Genomic DNA, 19,466 nt, shown 5'->3' on the forward strand with positions numbered 1-19,466 from the left:
GATGACGTCAGAGACAGGCGACGCGGGGACAGGAAGAAGCACGCAGAAAACAAGATGGCAACGGGTGCGGACCACGGGCTCAGAAGGATAGTTTGGAAAAGTAAGTTTATTCCAAAGGGAGTGTTTTTATTCTACATGTGGATCAACGTAACGCGTTTTATGGCCAAAAGAGCTAAGTCGTCGACTAAATATTTGCTGTTTTTCTAAACTGTCTCCGCTGTTGTGGCTTTGCATCTTGGAGTGACAGGAAAACGTTAGGTTTTAATTCTGCTGGTTTTTGCACCGGAAGTTTAGAAAACATGGATCTGAGAGTAGTCGGTGGGATAAACAACAGCAGACGACACTGTAGTGAACAGTTGTTTAATCAGAACATTATGACTTTTACACTTGTAACCCACTTGTAGTCTGGGTGCAGTTTTGCCTGCAGCCCCACCTCATATCTAGAGTTAGTCTAGAGGCTAACGTTCAGAAAGACAGATGATTAAAATAAGTTCATCAAGCCAGTTGTACCTAAGAGAAGCTAACATGTAAATCCCCGTAAAACCAGGCTGGATAAACAGCCTAGCAAAGCGGGCAGCTCCCCCAGAGCTAAACCGTATTTACTGTGTAACCCTTCTCTAGCAGGGACACAAATCTGTCAAAATCTACTTCCATAACTGGAGATATTTTAGTTTATATTGGGCTCATTTGTTCCAAAGCTGATATTTTATCAAATTTCTTCCTGTTTTTCTGTGTGTGTGAAGTAACAACACCGAGAAAACCACTAAATAGGAGAACTGTTTTTCTCTCTTTTCAAAATCACATCAGTTATTTTCATTTTCAAGCTTCAGAAAATAGGGACATGCTAATTATTAGGCAAGGAAAATGTATTTCTACATTTCATGAAGAAACTGTTTGTGGTTTCCATTTAAAAAAAGAGTAAAAATAAAATATATACACTTATAATGCATAAAAATGAAACTGACCAACTAAACAGTGCGGTAATGTGACTCCATACACACACTATACATAAATGTTAGGTTAAATAACAAAGCATTAAACCCCCCCAAAGGGGAAATTCAGGTGTTACAGCAGCAGAGTAAGTGAGAAGCAACACTGAATTGACAGAAGCCTTTAAGCTGTGAAATCGGGCAGATCAGTCTTCAACTATCCAGGTCACTGGAGTATGCTGGGAGCAGTGAAGACAAAGAAGTCAGATGGAAGCAGGGTCTTGTTTGCCATCACTAGCTGCAGACAATACGGTGTAATCATAGATTTTCCACACACACACAAACACACATATCTGCACTAATACATATATATGTACATGACATTTTGTCTAACCAGCTGTCAAGTTGAGTTTCTGTCACAGAATCACAAAAGAAAATTATGAAACTAAGAAATATCTACATCTATGAATCAGACATTTTTACTTAAAAGACTTATAAATGAACTGAATAATGATCTAACAACTGTTAAAATTAATTAATCACTTGACTAGTGTCCTAAAAACAAATTTATTTTTGTCCTGTTCTCTGTCTCTTGCAGAAATAACAGACACAATTATTGCAGACTGCCGAAAGTCTGAAGTATGGAAGGTAGGACAACCCTTAGTACTGATCAGTCTAAGATTTTAATTGCATGAATGTATAATCTCTACGTTCTTCAACTATTCTTTATGTGCTTCTGCTCTAAATCAGAACTGTTATTTTTTCTTTCTTCTTCTTACTTTTCTCATAGAGCTTGCAACCTTGCAAAATATTAAGTGCATTGAATTAATTGACTGACAAATACTGATTTTTCTTATCAAAGATATTGATTCTGGATGCGTTCACCACCAAACTCCTCTCATCATGCTGCAAAATGTCCGATCTGATGTCAGAGAAAATAACAAGTAGGTTATGTTTCTGTTTCACATCATACACACAACACAATCAAAGTCTCTGTTTGTTTCTGTTAAAAGAAATACCTTGTTTTGTTTTTTTTAGTTGTGGAGAACCTCGACAAAAACAGAGAGCCAGTTCCAGAAATGAACGCTATCTATTTCATGTCACCAACTGCTAAGGTTTGTTATTTTAACCCTGTAATCATCATATTGCATTAGGACTATATTCTTGCTGCAAATAATTTTCATTCTTAAATTTCATTTCATAGTGTGTGGATGCCTTAATTGGAGACTTCAAGTCCAAACCCAAATATAAAGCAGCATATGTTTATTTCACTGACTGTAAGTAACTTGTAAATCACTGTAATCTACTGCAGTAGTACTATAATGACAACAATGAACAAAATCAAAATGTTAGTCATTTTGTTGTTTGGCAGTTTAAATTGCAAAACCAAAACTTTTGGGTCCCACAGACTTGCCAGATGACCTGTTCAACAATATGAAGATGTACTGTGGAAAGTACATACGAGTCTGTAAGGAACTTAACATGTCCTTCATGCCACAAGAGGCACAAGTGAGTGTTTGCAAAGTGTGTTTAGGTCCTTTAGTAATACTCCCATTTCCTCTTTTTGGGTAAACTGTGAGGTTACTTGCTTTACTGTACTCTAGCTCATGTTGTAATTGAGAGGAAGAGATTTTAAGTGTTCAGAATGAATGTTAAATAGGCGTTAGCTGCTTCAAACTCTAATGTAATGATTTTTACCAACTTTTTATTATCATAGTGACTTGGGGAACTTTTGCTCTGAGAACTGGTTGTTCTTTTTATATAGTAAAAAAAAAGTATTTTCAATTGTTTTGAGTAAACTAGAGTTCTTGTATCTTTCTGTTTATATTTATACCTTTAATGTTAAGATATAAATGGTCCAAATGTTGTTGTATTATACAAATACCCACAAATTTACTTTTACATTTTACTTTATTTTACTTAAACAATGGCATCTATTAAACTAGTGTGTTAAATGATCTTCAGGTGTTCACATGTGATAATCCTGGTGCTTTTTGGAGCATCTACAGTCCCAAAAGTCAGGACAAAAAGAAGACACTGGAGAAACTTGCAGATCAGCTTGTTTCAGTCTGCGCCACATTGGATGAGTACCCAGGTGTCCGATACAAGAAGTAAGTCAGAGAAGAAGTTTTGCACCTTACTTTAGATCACAGCCCTAAACAGAGTGAGACCTTTCATAAGTAAAGGGAGCTAAGACAAAATAATATGTTATCACAGCAGAAACTGGCAGCAGCAGCATATGATCCAGGAAGGCATTCATTGTGTTCTCTGTGATTGTTGAGAGAGAGAGAGACTGAAAGGGTTTGTATGAAATAGAAAAAGAGGTTAATGGAAGTGTTATTTTTTCTACTTCATAGGTAGTTTACTTTCCTTTTACATTCTCACATAGACCTTACCTACTTTAAATGAAGACGGTTAAAAATGTAAATGCCAAAAACAACAAGCAAAGGCAGCATTTAGGTTTCATGTATCCACATAAAAGATGATTTTCTGCATTCATCTCAGGATGCATAAACAGCTTAAATATTCCTGCAAGTATTTCAATGCAAGCTCATTTGTACATTTTTAAATAATGATTGGTTGGCCCAAAGTGAAAGGTTTGGCTATAAATTCATTTTTCAAAATACTTTATGTTGATTGTAAGCTCTACTGTTTCTGTTGACGTCATGAATGAAATCCAACCTCTCTGGATTAACTTTACTGTGAGAATTAATGAAAACTATTTATATCATCACTAGAGATAGCAACTTGGACAATGCCAAGACCCTTGCAGAGTTGGTGGACAACAAATTGGCCAGATACTATGAGTTAGATGACAGCGGCAAGAAAAAGGTGAGATGGAACAAAGTGTTTACAGAATAAACAAAGTCTTAGTCCACGGAGTAAATGGGACTTGGAAGATACAGCAGGGCTATTATTTTCCACTGAGATATCATGTCTAGGAAAAAAAATTCCTGCTTCCTTTAGCGGAATAAGATATTGTTGCCCTTCAGCAGAAATTTAAGAGGGAATGGGAAACATTTGCAGTGGTTGATTCATTGTAGCTAAACCTTATAACAGAAAGATGCACACCAATATACAAAATACTATATTACACTTTTGATTTATTCATGATTTCTCTCGTGTCACCAGGAAAAAACCCAGGCCCAGGTGCTGATTTTAGAAAGAGATTTTGACCCCATCAGCCCCATCCTGCATGAGCTGACCTACCAGGCCATGGCCTACGACCTTGTTGATATCCAGAATGACACCTACAAGTAATTAAGGCATTTTCTACCGCATGTCAATGTGGCCACACAGTTAAACTTTGTATTAAATGCTGTTCTTGAATTTTTATACAGTACATTTCTGGCTGAAAGCAATTATCTGTTTTTATTTGGCCAGTTACAAGTCTAAAGATGGCGCAGAGAAGCAGGCGCTGCTGAATGAGGATGACATGCTTTGGGTCAAACTCAGGCACAGGCACATTGCTGAGGTGTCAGCGTAAGTGTGAACAATCTTACAAAGGAGAAAGGTGTTCTATTACTGTCCTCCTCGCTGCTACACTAACCTAATTTTATCTTACAATAGAGAAATACCCAAACTGGTCAAAGAAATATCTGCAAGTAAGAAACAGCCAGATGGGAAGGTACAGTGCTCTGGTTTCTTTTGTATGTACATGTAAATTTCATACTAATGAAATAGTTAAGCCAAATTTTTTTATTTCTTTTCCAGATTACAATTAGCAATTTGGCCCAAATGATGAAAAAGATGCCCTCGTTCCGGAGACAGTTGACTGAGGTATGAACTATAAAAGAATTGCTTGTGTGTTGATATATATAGGATGTGATTTTCCCAAAAGTTATTGTTCCTATCATTTTTTAAGATTTACAACAGAATTTCTTCCAGGGCTAAATGTGCTTTTTTAGTGGCAACCTCACATGCCACTGGTTCCATATGTAACTAATATCATTTACTTATTTTTTGTGCAGTTATAGAGCTGACCAATCTTTATACTGCATAGTTTAATTCACCTCACTTTCAATATTTAAAAAACTGCTGAAAACAGAACTCTTCCGCATCTTCCTTTGCACTTAAAAAAAACAACTTGCACTTCTCTTGAAACAGAAACACTTTTTTGCTAGCACTTGCTAGCTTGCTTTGATGTTTTTCTCCTTGTCTTAGATTTTGTTTGCTTGCCTTGTTCCTCACTTGTAAGTCGCTTTGGATAAAAGCATCTGCTAAATGACTAAACGTAAATAAAAAAGTAAAGTAAATACTGTACATTCATATGCTGACCATGTTGTAAATATCTGCGGTCTCTGTTTCAAATCTAGAAAACTGTCCATCTGCAGTTGGCTGAAGACTGCATGCAGTGTTACTCAAACAACGTGGAGAAACTCTGCAAAGCTGAACAGGTCTGTCTGTGCACAACACGTACTTCTCAGGAATATTTCTTGCAGGGGGAATCTTCAGAAGATTTTTTAATGTTATATTAAAGTGCAAACATTCACAATATTACCCAAAAGGAAAGATCAAAAATCTTTTGTTTCTGTGCAGGACCTTGCAGTGGGGTCAGATGTGGAAGGAGTGAAAGTGAAAGATCCCATGAGAACTCTGCTGCCTGTGCTGCTCCACCAATACAGCACCTATGACAAGATCAGAGCAGTGCTGCTCTACATCTTCAGCGTTAGTGGTACAGTAGTTTTCCTGTGAACCAGACTGGTTTCCTGTCACTGTCAGGTTGTTAGCAGTCTGTCAAGTAATCTCTCTTTGCAGTCATTTATTTTGAGGGAGCTCACAGTTTGCTAGAAAGCCAAGATGTTGATATGATTTTATTGATAAGAGTGATAGACCCTGATTTGTTTGTGTTTCTGTTATGTGTAAACAGGAACAACAGACGAGAACTTAAGCAAACTGATTCAGCATGTAAAGATTGAGGATGAACGAGATTTTATCCTGAACTGGAAAGAACTTGGGGTCCCTATCATTACGTCGGTATGTGCAGAACAGGAAACCACTGATTGATGCTTCAGTTTGTAACATATTAGACCGACTTCCTGTAGTTTCTTGTTTTTGTTTATGTTTTGGATTCGGTTTGTCATCTTGTATTTTTTTTTTTTTTCCCCCTTGTAGCCTACTTTTTTCTTCTCTCGTAAAACTGTCAGACGGGATCGCTCCCAGGAGGAGAAGTACAACCTTTCCAGATGGACTCCTGTCATAAAAGATGTTATAGAGGTCAGTGAGAGGGGATATTACCAAATTTAATATATAATAATTCAGCCTTTGAACTCTAGAAAAAAATGTTTTGGGTGTTGATGTAAGTTAATCTTTTGCATTCATTCATGTCTTACAATTCTCTGTGTAAAGTTTCATCTGTGTTACCCTGGTCCCACAGGGAATGGCATTCATGACACAAATGAACAAAACTGTGAAAGAACTTTATTTATTTATTATTTTTTTTAATTTTATTTACATTTAGCAGACGCTTTTATCCAAAGCGACTTACAAGTCATTACAAGGTACAAAGGTAGGCAGGGTGAGCGTGAGGAGGTCTTGCCTAAGGACCCCTACTGGAGGTAGGCCACAGCTGGGATTCGAAATATGTTTATATGTTATCCTGTGCTGCTTTATCCATCTGTAAACAATTAATTTTTTATAAATGGAAATATGCAGAAGTAGTGATGTTACTAATGTGGGATTGGAATAATAATGATCTGTCCAGAATGACACTTTGCTTTTACCAAGGCTGTGGGAAGGGGATCGAGCTGACATGCAGAGAGCTTGAATTTATGGATGATGTCTGATGTATTGGGCAGTTGGAAGCTGGATAATATTGTGACATAGTACATCCGGTGCTCTGATTCGCTTCAGTTTTGGTAGATTATGTTTGTTTTGAGCCTGGTCAACTATAAGTCATAAAAAATTTAGGAAATATCAGCTCTGAGACTTAAGATGCAAAACTGTTGAGTCCAATTCACAGAGCTGAGTGGGGAACTAAGAGGTTTCTCCAGTGCCCCTTTGTCTTGAAATCTGGCTATTTTAAAAATCACTTCTGTTTCTAATCTCAGTTCTATAATTTCACACTGTAATTCCACATGTTCATGTCAAATGAAGCCAAGACACAAACAAGAAAAACAATACAGTGAGGGAAAAAATTATTTGAACCCCAGCTGATTTTGTAAGTTTGCCCACTAACAAAGAAATGATCAGGCTATAATTTCAATGGTAGGTTTATTTGAACAGTGAGACACAACAATGACAAAAAAAATCCAGAAAAATGCGTTTCAAAAAGAGTTATAAATTAATTTGCATTTCCATGAAGGAAATAAGTATTTGATCCCCTATCCGTCAGCAAGATCTCTAGCTCCCAGGTGGATCTTATACAGGTAACGAGCTGACATTGGCAGCCCTCTCAGCTCGTTACCTGTATAAAAGAGACCTGTCCACAGAAGCAATCAATCAATCCAGATTCCAAACTCTTCACCATGGCCAAGACCAAAGAGCTTTCCAAGGATGTCAGGGACAAGATTGTGGACCTACACAAGGCTGGAATGGGCTACAAGACCATCGCCAAGCAGCTGGGTGAGAAGGTGACAACAGTTGGTGCAATTATTCGCAAATGGAAGAAACATAAATTAACTGCCAATCTCCCTCGGTCTGGAGCTCCATGCAAGATCTCACCTCGTGGAGTTTCAATGATAATGAGAACGGTGAGGAATCAGCCAAGAACTACTCGGGAGGAACTTGTCAATGATCTCAAGGCAGCTGGGACCATAGTCACCAAAAAAACAGTTGGTAACACACTACGCCGTGAAGGACTGAAATCCCCCTGCTCAAGAAAGCCCATCTACAGGCCCGTTTGAAGTTTGCCACTGAACATCTGACTGATTCAGAGGAAGACTGGGTGAAAGTGTTGTGGTCAGATAAGACCAAAATCGAGCTCTTTGGCATCAACTCAACTCGCTGTGTTTGGAGGAGGAGGAAGGCTGCCTATGACTCCAAAAACACCATCCCCACTGTCAAATATGGAGGTGGAAACATTATGCTTTGGGGGTGTTTTTCTGCCAAGGGGACAGGAAAATTGCACCGCATCAAAGGGAGGATGGATGGGGCCATGTACCGTCAAATGTTGGGTGAGAACCTCCTTCCCTCAGTCAGGGCATTGAAAAGGGTCGTGGTTGGGCACTCCAGCATGACAATGATCCAAAACACACGGCTAAGGCAACAAATCACTGGCTCAGGAAGAAGCATATTAAGGTCATGGAGTGGCCTAGTCAGTCTCCAGACCTTAATCCCATAGAAAATCTGTGGAGGGAGCTGAAGGTTCGAGTTGCCAAACATTGGAGAGGATCTGCAAAGAGGAGTGGGCCAAAATCCCCCCTGAGATGTGTGCAAACCTTGTGGCCAACTACAAGAAACGGCTGACCTCTGTGATTGCCAACAAAGATTTTGCCACCAAGTACTAAAGCACGTTTTTCGAAGGGATCAAATACTTCTTTCCTTCGTGGAAATGCAAATTAATTTATAACTCTTTTTGAAACGCATTTTTCTGGATTTTTTTTGTCATTGTTGTGTCTCACTGTTCAAATACACCTACCATTGAAATTATAGACTGATCATTTCTTTGTTAGTGGGCAAACTTACAAAATCAGCTGGGGTTCAAATAATTTTTTCCCTCACTGTATTTGTGGCTCACAAAATAATAGGGCTTAATGTTGCAGTTCTTTGCAAATAAACATATTCCCAAAGAAGAAACACAGGTGTATCCGTAACATAAGTTCTTTTTTGTTGGGTTATAATAATATTGTCACATAATAACTTTCCTTTTGCCTGAAAAGCACCACCCAGCACCTGATTTCCTGTAAACTGTGGCAAGCAGTTTCCTCTTTCAGCAAGAAACAGGCTAATTTTGGTGCGAGTGTAAAATCAGGTTGGAATGAGTTCGTTTTTAGGAAAGAGTTAAAGGACGTGTGCTTCAGTTTTTTGTGTTTTTTTTTTTTTTTTTGTAAAATTAACTACTTTCACCACATTTCTAATAAAGGTACATTTTAGGAATTTGGTTTTTAGTCAGGCTGCTTGTTAAAGCACCAATATCATGTTGCTCTGCTCGTTATGTCTGTGCACTGTAAGCAGTTCAGTTTTTAAATGTTTTTATGTCTGAAATGAATTTTGAGATCATTTTGGTTTTTCCTCTTTCATAACCTTACAAACACAACAAAATAGTGAGTACTCAGATCTACAGTATGGTAATAGCTTGCTAAAGATCATTGGTCATGGAACTAGTACAAATAACAGATACATTTTGAATCTGAAACTTTTAGGATGCCGTGGAGAACAAACTGGACATCAAAGAATGGCCACACCAGTCAGAGTCTCCTGCTGTCTGGAATGGCTCTGGGGCTGTGAGGTGGGTCGTTTTGAGTCAGCACACCATAGGTGCCCTCATAGTTTCTGGAAATAATTCTGCTGAAAATGGTCTATATTGTTGAACCCAGTTACAGAGTATATAACATGCCCTGTAGCGGACTCTGTGAAACCTAACACTTCTGTTTCAGTGAATTTGTGTCAACCATCCTCTGCTCCACAGTGCTCGTCAGAAGCACAAAGCCAGTGCTCAGGATGAACGCCGGTCTGGCTCACGCCTCATCATCTTCATCTTAGGAGGAATCAGCTTCTCCGAGATGCGATGTGCCTATGAGGTCACCCAGTCAGTCAAATCCTGCGAAGTCATCATAGGTGAGCCTCGATACAAGATCGCAGATGATGGACTGCCTGTTTTTGTAGGATCTAATATTCTTCTCTTTTTTTATTCCAGGGTCTTCCCACATTTTGACCCCCAAAAGTCTCCTGGATAACATCAAGGCCCTCAGCAAAGGCCCCATGGAGAATTTTACAATAGATGAAAGGAGCAATGCCTGAGAAATCTGTCCCTCTTATCGATCAAATTGTACAGTGCACTCAATTCAACTGGAAGACAGAAGGGAATTAACCTTATATTAATCTTCATATTTTAATATTCACACTTTATTTTTCAAAGTTGGTATTGTCGTTAATGTAGGTGTGAGGACAGTGTCTCCTTCAATCAGCTTTTGCCATACAGATTTGGCCTGTTTGCCTGATGATCCTCATCCTACTAAGTACAAATTGTCTAACCTGCCTGTGTGTGCTTGCCTTTGCCATTTGAAATACACTGGCAGTGTTCCATGTTGAAAGACCTCTGAGGCACTTTCAGACACTGAATGATGATGGAAAGTAGAGCATAGCTTATGTATATACTGTATCTAAGAGTCCATGCAATGCCCTTTTTATGTTTTTGGACACTGCTGTTTATAAACTCTTAATATACTTATGAAGAGAGTTTTAACATAGATTATTTACGTGTTTTTCTTAAATTGAACAACTGACTAATAAATGGATGAAGTGGTTCTGATCTTGTCTAAGTTACAGTTATAGAAAAATACAAAAAAAAGTGAGGGTTGCCTCATAGGCTTTCATGAATTTAAATATCTTAAAGATCCTTCTGCGGCATCACATAGTTTCATAGTAATAGGTATTAAAAAAACAAACCTTTATTAAAATCTTTGTCTATTTGTCTTGCTTTGACTGCAAGAACTCGACTGTCGTTGGGTGACAATAATGTATGCATTGGGTTTGTTTGACAGCAAAACAGAAGTAACTTTAAAGAACAAACCCTTTTATAAAAATGTGTCCAATAGACAATAAGCAGGAGCAAGTGTTGAATGAGGGAGTACATGGGTATTCTGTAATGTTTTAGATCTGACCTACTTTTCCTGCAGGCATTAAGCTTTAGTTTCATAGCATTCTGACTGTTTACTGTACACGTAGGACTTGACACAATGATATAAGTGAACATAGTTCTTGTATGTATTCATAATGTAAACCACAAGAGGGCCATTGTGTTGTTAAGTGGAGATGAGACTTTGTACTCTGCGTAGGTCAATGGAACAAACACTATACAATAGATTTTACTGATAAGAAATGAATGAATCAATGTTTTATTCTGCCTAAACGTGGTGTAACTTCATAGCAACAAAAGAAGAGTGAGAAAAGGATGAAAGGTGTTTTTAAACCAACCTGAAATAGATTTCTACACAGCTCTGACAAAGCTCTGGTAACTCTCCAACATAGACTGAAACCAAGCGCAGCAGTGTCCGTTACAGGAATAAGTATCAGGTGACATAGTATGAACATGCACAATCTCACAGGGTGGTCCTGCTCCATTGAGTCTAAATAGAGAAACACTTAACTTTAACAAGGACACACTGCTCTCTGATAATTACCCACTTTAATTTTTATTAGTATTTACCTGCTATTTACTGCTATTATCCCAGTCTATAGAGCCTATAGTCTCTGTGCTTCCTTGTTGTAGTCCACAAAGAGGTGCATGGATAAACTACAACATTTTACATTAATTGCAATTTTTTAATATAAATTTGCAGTCTTACATTGGGTCCCCTGTCCTGTTAACACAGCTATTGTCATGCCAGTACAAATACAAAAAAATGAAAACTGTAAATACATGATTCTGCAGGGGTAACAGTGATAAGTCCTATAAGAAAATCTGGACAAAGCACATTTTAGACATACAGCCCTTTAATTACTAAACTTCAGCATTTTTTCTGTCACATGTCTACATTACACACGCAGAGACTTTGTTGCTCTAGTTGGTCAACCAAGGCAACTTCATGCTTCAGTCTCAGAACAGAAACCAAGAATGTGAAGCGAATGCGTTCCGCGCATGCGCGAGTTCACTGCGAGGTCATGCCGTTGCCGTGACAACCGGCGTTTACAGAAAGTCAAGGCTCCAATCTGTTAAAAAAAAAAAGATGAACTAAACTTTAAATTAACTCTATACGAACTGCTGCTTTACTCAAACGGATGGATGTAGTCGAGTTACTGTCAGAGAGGAAACGTCCTGGTTAAAATGCTGTCGACGAGCTGCAGAGGTGTTGGAGCAGCAGGAGCGGAGCCCGCGGCTGAGAGAGCGAGCAACGGGCACAGAGGAGCTGAGCTCGGTCAAGACAGACGACAAGGCTCCGGGGTTCAGCACTGGTCCGATGGATCCAGATATGAGGGAGAATTTGTGAACGGATTCAAACACGGTACCGGAAGGTACACCTGGAGGAACGGAGAGGTAACGTTAGTAAAGTAACGTCAGCGTTACTTATCGTTAGCTAGTTGGCTAGCTCTTTAAGCTAGCTTACTGAAGCGAAGGCAGCAATGGTACATTGAAGAAACACAATAAATCAAGTTTTAATTGTACTTCAGTTAAGTATAAAAAACTAAACTAGGAACAATAATACTGTGTATTAGAGTTTTGGCAGTAAGCAGTTACTCTGCAACAAGTAAAATACAAATATTTAGAAACTACAAGCATCAAAATATACAAAAATACTGTGTATTAGAGAAACTTTTGCTTAAAACACATTGACATTTTTGCACTCTCCTGAAGATGTAAATAAGGGCACTACACTATTTGAGTTCCCTGTCTGCTCCTTTGTGTAGTACTACGAGGGCTCTTTCTACAAAGACTACAGGCATGGAAATGGGATCTACTGCTGGCCCACAGGTCATAGGTTCACTGGCAAGTTCTACCTCAACAGAAAGGAAGGGTATGGACAACAGCTGTTCCCTGATGGAACCATCTTCCAGGTAAACTGGTGACAGGGATTTGTTTACCGTTATTTAGATTATTGCTAAAAGTATATTGCAACAAACTGTTTCCCTCCCCTCAGGGTTTGTACCACGCTGATCAAAGGTTTGGTCCAGGTGTGGTTACTTATCCAGGTGGTTGTCAGGATGTGGGTCTGTGGCTCGGGGAACGCATGATAAGGCTTTGTACGTCTGTGGAAGAGGGCTTTAGCCTGAGGAACTTTCCTGAATACGCTGCCTACATGGACACTGCTGCCACCACTGATTCCCTGACACTGTCTCAGGTATTTGCTGGCTACTGTGAATAGTAGAAGAGAAAGTATTTTCACACATGCATTTACACTACCCATACAAACAAAACAACTGCAGCAACTCCAGATCATAGCACTGCACCCACAGGCTTGTACTGTAGGCACGAGGCATGATGGGTTCATCACTTCACCCGCCTCTCTTCTTACCCTGATGAGCCCACCACTCTGGAACAGTGTAAATCTGGACTCATCAGACCACATGGCATTTCTCCATTGTTCCAGAGTCCAATCTTTATGCCTAGGAAATAGAAGTCTTTTTTTCCAATTAGCCTTACTGACAAGTGGTCTTCCAACATATTTGCATAAGAAAACCAAAGCTGCTCATTGCATCGGTTAGGGTTAAAAAACTTCATTATAGTGCCCAAAACCAAACTTTCAGGGGGCAAAACGATTTCATTCTTCACAGCTACACACTGTTATCAATACATTATAAACATCTATGTTTATACAGTCATCTTATATTTGGTGTATCATATGTCACAATAATAATGTGTATGACTTTGCTTTTTTCTTGTCATTAGCAGTCTGCCATTCCTTCTGGGGGTTTTCAGAAAAAATCTAGGACACCCTCTGAGGTAAAGTACTGCAATAATAAACAACTTTATGTGCTTTGTGACTCAACTCCAAGCACTTCACTTTAATGTCCCATCAATTTCAGGTGCTGTCAGATGAGGATTTTATCCTTCCGCCTGGCATGGAGAGTTACTCAACAGATGGTGACCACTTGCCACTACCCCCTGGTCGAAGGAGAGAGCTGGATCAGCACTTTTATGGCGAGCTGTGGGAGCCAAATGCTTATTTACACCAAGGCTATGAGCGAGACCCGCTCTCCACTCTGCCTTTACAGGCACGCATGCAGACTCACATACACAAACACAGGTCAGACATACATCAAAAGAGTTTATTGAGAAAATTCTTGTTTCTATTTTTGTTTCTAAACATGTATGACTGCGAACAGCAATGACTAATATGCACTTTATGTAATTCGTTGTGTCTCATAGACTACAGGCTGAAAATGTGGGCTGGGACGTTGCTGCTGTTCTCTCTCTGAGCAGAGAAGGTTTTGGTTCCAAAGGGCCCTTGGAAGTTACTTCTGAGTTGTTGATCCAGCATGCCTCCCGAGGGGAACTGCAGGCTGTTTCTCAGATCCTCCAGACTGGTTTGGTCCACCCTGATATAGCTGATGCACAAGGACACACTGCACTTATTGCTGCCACAGTAAAAAAAAAAAAAAAATCACTCCTTGCATTCCAAATTTTATTTTCTATGTCATTGCTTTTAAAGACAATTTTCAGCATTTACAGTCATGAACAACATAAGTAAATGATTTAAATGTTAGTTGTGTTAAGTCAGTTTGGTTTGATTCTGATGTTTGTCTTTCTCTGTCTCTTTTTGGTTTGGTTTTCCACCCTTTAGGTAAACTGCCATAACAATGTGATCCAGCTGTTGTTGGATATGGGTACTGATATTGACATGTTGAACTGTGAAGGCATGTCAGCCTTGGCTGTGTGTCTTGTCCTCTACTACCCTTTTCAGTCCCTGCACACTACTTTATCTGAGCCAGCTGCCGAGGCTCAAGTAAGATTATACAGTGATGTGATTTTAGCAACTCTAAAGGCAGGATGATGATTAGTCCGCTACAATTTATGGTTTCTGGACAAGTTAGCTAAATTGGTTCTCTTAGCAGAACTTTACTGTACCTAATTACAGCTCCCATAACTCCTAGCATGGCTATAAACTTGCTTTTTTTCATAATCTCTAGATGGTTTAGTTCATATGCATTACCCTATGTTTTGCACAGATACAGTAGCTGACATGAAACAACTTCAACTGTAATGTGTCATCAGGTTTTAAAGTCTGCATGTGGGAACAGTCTTCAGAATGGCCTAGTGTGGAACACTGCAGACACACCCGGGCTTAACAGCAGAGCTCAGACCAGTAACACAACTCTCAGCCACCAATCCAAACAGAGCTCACTGTCTGACAGGTAGGAATATAGCAAACATCACCTTACTCACACATAGTTCAGCTGAAATTGTACATATTGTCACAATATACATATTGGTATATACATATTGGTCACATTTTTAGATGTGTCACTTTGTACAGCAGTGTCTCCAAATCAAGCTGGTGGACTTGTTTAAATTCCCTGTTTGGTAGGGCTCTTTCGGTTATGTTTTCTTCAGAACTCACCAATAACTAACAAAGAACATCTCACACCACAGCAGGAAAGTGTCCAATGATGGCGAGTTCATCACTGAGCAGTGGGTTGACCAGAATGAAGCTGGAGCCCCTAAAGATTCTTTACACCTCCGGGAGGAGGAGGGAGAGAAGTACAGCAGGGAGGATGAAAGTGAGGGAGAGCTTGGAGAAAGAGAAGAAGGCAGCCAAAAAGAGGAGGAGGGAGAGAACAAAGGGGAGAAAATAAAGGTTATGGAAGAACATGATCAAACATGGCCCAATAGAGAAGATGAGGTAAAAGACCAGGAAAGACCAGCTGACTCAAGGAATGAGGATGGGAAGCTGAGGGGCGAGGTTGAGGAAGATGTAGATGAAAGAATAGGGAATATTCAGGAAGAGGATGTAGAAGAGAGAGAGGAGAAAGGTAATGAGGATGTGCCTGGAGTGGAGCGCTCCATTCAAGTGTTGGATGGTCACATTGCACTGGGCAGCGTGCAGTGGAAAGAACGTCGCTCAATAGGAAGACTTCAGGTATGGTGCACAGAAATTCCACACTGCATTTGGTTTGTTGGGTTTGTACTTGTCTGAACTAACTGTTGTCGACTCATCTGTGTGTCTGCAACAGGGAAAAGACAGAGAGCTGACCCAAAATCAGAACTTTGACTCTGCCCGCTCTGTCAGCAGCTATAAAATCCAGGTAACAGAGGAAGTGTTGCAGCGCTCGGCAGAAGCACTGAGTCGCACAGGGATTCCTCAGCGCTCTGACACACAGGAAACTGTGCGTAAAATGGCTGTGATGAAAATCGAGTAAGTTTTACTCTGCTCTCCTCTATTTTCCTGTGCTGTTTGTTGTGTTCCGGTGACGTGTACCTTTTGTAAATGCTGTGCGCTTTTGTGACCAGACACCGCGTTCGTTTGAACACCCTGAGACTGTTACTGGAACGAGGAGCTGACCCCAACCTATCCAGGGTCCCCATGCCTGTCCTCTTTCTGGCAGTTATGGCAGCTGATACTGAGGTTGTTAGACAGTTGCTGTTGTGTGGGGCGCGGACAGATATCCCACTTCCACCTGAGGTAGGAATTAATGTTTTTTTTACTACACGTCAAGTTTGAGGTGCAGAGAAGTCAAATGAGTAATATCATGCTCCTTCTTATAACCCTCTATTCATCATTTCCATAAAACATTTTCCCTCAACCTGTCATCCTTTTTATAGAGGAAAGGCCTTTATCCCCTGCATGTAGCTGCATCGCTGCCAGGTCCAGCAGGCCCCACAATCACAGAGCTGCTGTTGCATGCTATCACTGACCCAGACTCACAGGCATGGGACCAGGATGAGGTCTATGAACCAGATAATGTGCGTATGTTCTTGTTCATTTAGCTTAATTAGAATTCTTTGTAATAGTTTTCTTTGGCCATAGAACCAATAAAGGAAAAATGTTTAATTCTTGGTCTTTTACAGATTATTTTCAATAAGCCCCAGGAGCCACTGAGCACCAATGAGAACCCAAATCTTAAAGGAGGAGGCAGAACAGCCCTGCATGTTGCCTGCCAGAGAGAGAGTGACTATCGGGTCAGTAAAGACTCTGTATGTATATGCACACAGACAGACATATTCATCACTTAAAACTTTATTTATTTTATTTTATTTATTTTGCAGAATGCCAGTAAGGTGGTAGCCCTCCTGCTCTCCCACAGAGCCAGAACCGACCTTCTTTGGAGTGGACACTCACCCCTCTCCCTGGCTATAGCAAGTGGCAATGACCTGGTAGACCACACACAAACATAGACTCACACTTCATATACAGTACATGCCCAGAAACCTTCAGTTCCTGAACCTGTTTCTTTATCCTGCCCAGGCAGTGGAGGAACTGTTGAAAGGCGGCGCAGATCCCAACATTCCTCTTGGCAGCAGGGTGGGGAGCGCTCTCTGTGCCCTCGCTAACATCAGCTACCACTTAGGTGGCACCAGAACTAAGCTGGTACACTTACAAACATGTACACATATGCTTAACATCATAAATCATAAATTGGCCACATTAGTCTTGTACAGTATTCGGTGTGTTCTCCTCCAGAGTTGAATCATGTGTCTCTTTGATGTAGTTGGACATGTTAGCTAAGGCTGGTGCTGACATCTTGATGCCAGTTATAGTGGGAGATGTTGTGGGAACCGCGGTTGACTATGCACATTACTCCTTCAGCCAGGTAACAAACCAACTGTAAAAACACTGTATACATTACAGTTGAAGTAAATGCATGCAATTAATGACCAATCAAATTCATGCAGTGATACTGTATTGCTGTGTTTAGTTTTGGTTGAGATCATGTTCATGACTCAAGATTGGGATTCTTTTTGAATTCATTTTGGTAGCGACTACATCATATTGCTTCTAATATTTTGTATGCAGTGGGTGTCACAGCAAAATGTAACTCAGCTGCACTTTCACAAGTTCCATTTTACTGTCTAGGACTTACGTATTGCCAACACTCCCTTCCACGCATTGAACATGCGGGAGAGGGAAATATTCAAAACACGGCGCCAGCTGCTGACCATGATGGGGGATCTGCTGAGAAAGACTGTGAGCCAGAGGGAGACAGAATATTTAGAGAGAGAAGAAGAACACCTCAAATCGAATGCCATTTCCTTAGATGGATCCAGTCAACCACACGAAACAGAAAAACGCAGGTAATGTTATATACACACGGTCATATGAGGCATTAAGGCACGCAGACCTTTCAGAACCATGTTTCCAAGTCTAAGTCTGTAAATTCTGTCTTAGGAAGCCAGTGTTTAAGTTCTGCTATCACTGTGGTCGCTCGGTGTCTGTGAAGCTGGCGGCTTGTAGCCGCTGCCACAAGGTCTACTACTGCTCCAGGGCCTGTACACTGAAAGCGTGGGAGGAAAGACATAAGGAAGAGTGTATCCGGGTGTCAGGTGGGAATCAGAGCAGCCCAGCAAACCCAACCCCCAAATCGTACTGCAGAAGCACCAAAGCTCAGACCAGACATTTCACCAAATAAGCTTCTAATAAAATAATAGTGTTTAATTTTGTCATAGTGTTTTGAATCAAATTTGCCCAGAATCTGGTAAGTTTTAATTTTTGGACAAATAGAATAATACTTTATCTATGTGTCTCTCTCCGTCCAGCATCTGCTAATGGCATCCAGAAGAATATTGTGTTTAAATCCCAAAAAGGCCCCAGTTCCAAGAACATCATGTTGAAATCCAAAACTATCCCCAGGCCCTTGAGTGTCAAGTTGAAATCCCCAAGAGCCCCAAAACCCTTGAGAATGGCAGAGAAGGTCTCAGAGAGTCAACTCAACCTGAAAGAAAACTACAGCCTCAACTGATGGATAAAACACTATTTTCTATACCTAATCTTGCGATGTACTTCTTTTACACCATTTCATTCTTAGCTAGTGTCTTAGTTTTTTTTTTTTGTATTTTACTGAATGGTGGAGAAATTATGTGCCAAAATTATTTCTCTCTCTCTCTGACATATTTAGTTCTGGAGGTTTACACATTGCGATAGTAATAATAGTATACACGTTTATCCCCTGTCCCATTGGGTTTGATAATTTTTTTATTATAAATATAATGGGATTGTCACACCAGCCATTTGGGATAGTTTTAATGCCAATTAATTTCATTTATGTAATGAAATGTGGGACAAATTTTCACTTTGCAGACTGACAGTGGTTGATTAGTCAGCCAGTCTAAATATACCTTTATAACTAGTGGTTACATTACACTAATATTTCCTGGGATGTTTAAGATACCAAGTGGATGAGTCATAATGTTTTAAGTTACCTAGTTCAGAGTTTCTAACCTTACTCACCTTGTGTTATATTTTTCAACCCAGGCAACAACTAATATCAAAACCTTGATATGCTGATATTACTCAGAGTAAATAATTTCCTATTTTCATCCTAATAGCGTTTCTCTGGTGACAGATACTTCCAGCTGTGCACAGCAGCTGTCTGTCATAACATTTACTGAGCACCAGTGTGAGAAATGATGATTTCACTGTAACTAGATTTTCTGCAGCACCATCATTAAAAGGTTTTATAAGCCAATAATGTTATTGTATTTTTATTGTACATGTGTGCAGGTGTAATGAACAGTGTGTCTTTCTATGGGACCTCAGACAGTATTCATGTGTTTATATTTAAAGCTGTAGCCTACTGACCTATTCAATGAGCATGTGTTTGATTACACAGCACTCTTCTTTTTTTGTACAGTATCAACAACATGTTTTACTTATGTTTGGACCAGATCACCTGACGCAGACACGTTTTTCTTGACGTTACAGCAGCGCCGGGGCGCGGTTGCAGCTGACTGTGGCGTTTTGCATCATGCACAGATGAGTCAACACAGGGTCGGACTCTGAC

At 39.9% G+C, this 19,466-nt stretch overlaps 2 protein-coding genes across 4 annotated transcripts; both read left to right on the forward strand.

Annotated features, from left to right (window-relative positions):
• The first annotated feature begins 14 nt into the window (after nt 1-14).
• Nucleotides 15-10,336, forward strand: stxbp3 (syntaxin binding protein 3). Its single transcript, XM_026346207.1, has 19 exons — nt 15-100; nt 1,528-1,577; nt 1,792-1,873; nt 1,968-2,044; nt 2,134-2,206; nt 2,338-2,438; nt 2,895-3,040; nt 3,668-3,761; nt 4,062-4,186; nt 4,314-4,412; nt 4,500-4,557; nt 4,644-4,709; nt 5,246-5,326; nt 5,469-5,604; nt 5,800-5,906; nt 6,045-6,146; nt 9,233-9,318; nt 9,499-9,647; nt 9,727-10,336. Exons 1-19 carry the CDS (start codon nt 55-57, stop codon nt 9,828-9,830), a joined length of 1,782 nt encoding a protein of 593 aa, XP_026201992.1. The 5' UTR covers nt 15-54; the 3' UTR covers nt 9,831-10,336.
• Nucleotides 10,337-11,701: 1,365 nt separating this feature from the next.
• Nucleotides 11,702-19,141, forward strand: ankmy1 (ankyrin repeat and MYND domain containing 1). Of its 3 annotated transcripts, none has more exons than XM_026345816.1 (19): nt 11,702-12,066; nt 12,438-12,584; nt 12,668-12,868; nt 13,417-13,470; nt 13,554-13,774; nt 13,897-14,113; nt 14,312-14,473; nt 14,743-14,882; nt 15,121-15,607; nt 15,702-15,883; nt 15,979-16,150; nt 16,291-16,431; nt 16,537-16,647; nt 16,735-16,842; nt 16,934-17,056; nt 17,178-17,279; nt 17,543-17,760; nt 17,855-18,009; nt 18,223-19,141. In XM_026345816.1, the coding sequence occupies exons 1-19, from the start codon at nt 11,857-11,859 to the stop codon at nt 18,423-18,425; spliced, it is 3,354 nt and encodes a 1,117-aa protein (XP_026201601.1). In that variant the 5' UTR covers nt 11,702-11,856; the 3' UTR covers nt 18,426-19,141. The 3 variants fall into 3 exon arrangements, with proteins under 3 accessions (XP_026201601.1, XP_026201603.1, XP_026201602.1); XM_026345818.1 differs by having other exon boundaries at nt 15,124-15,607; XM_026345817.1 differs by having other exon boundaries at nt 13,420-13,470.
• Nucleotides 19,142-19,466: the final 325 nt, after the last annotated feature.

Source organism: Anabas testudineus, chromosome 4 (genome assembly GCF_900324465.2).
Source record: "Anabas testudineus chromosome 4, fAnaTes1.2, whole genome shotgun sequence".
Taxonomy (NCBI): Eukaryota; Metazoa; Chordata; class Actinopteri; order Anabantiformes; family Anabantidae; genus Anabas; species Anabas testudineus.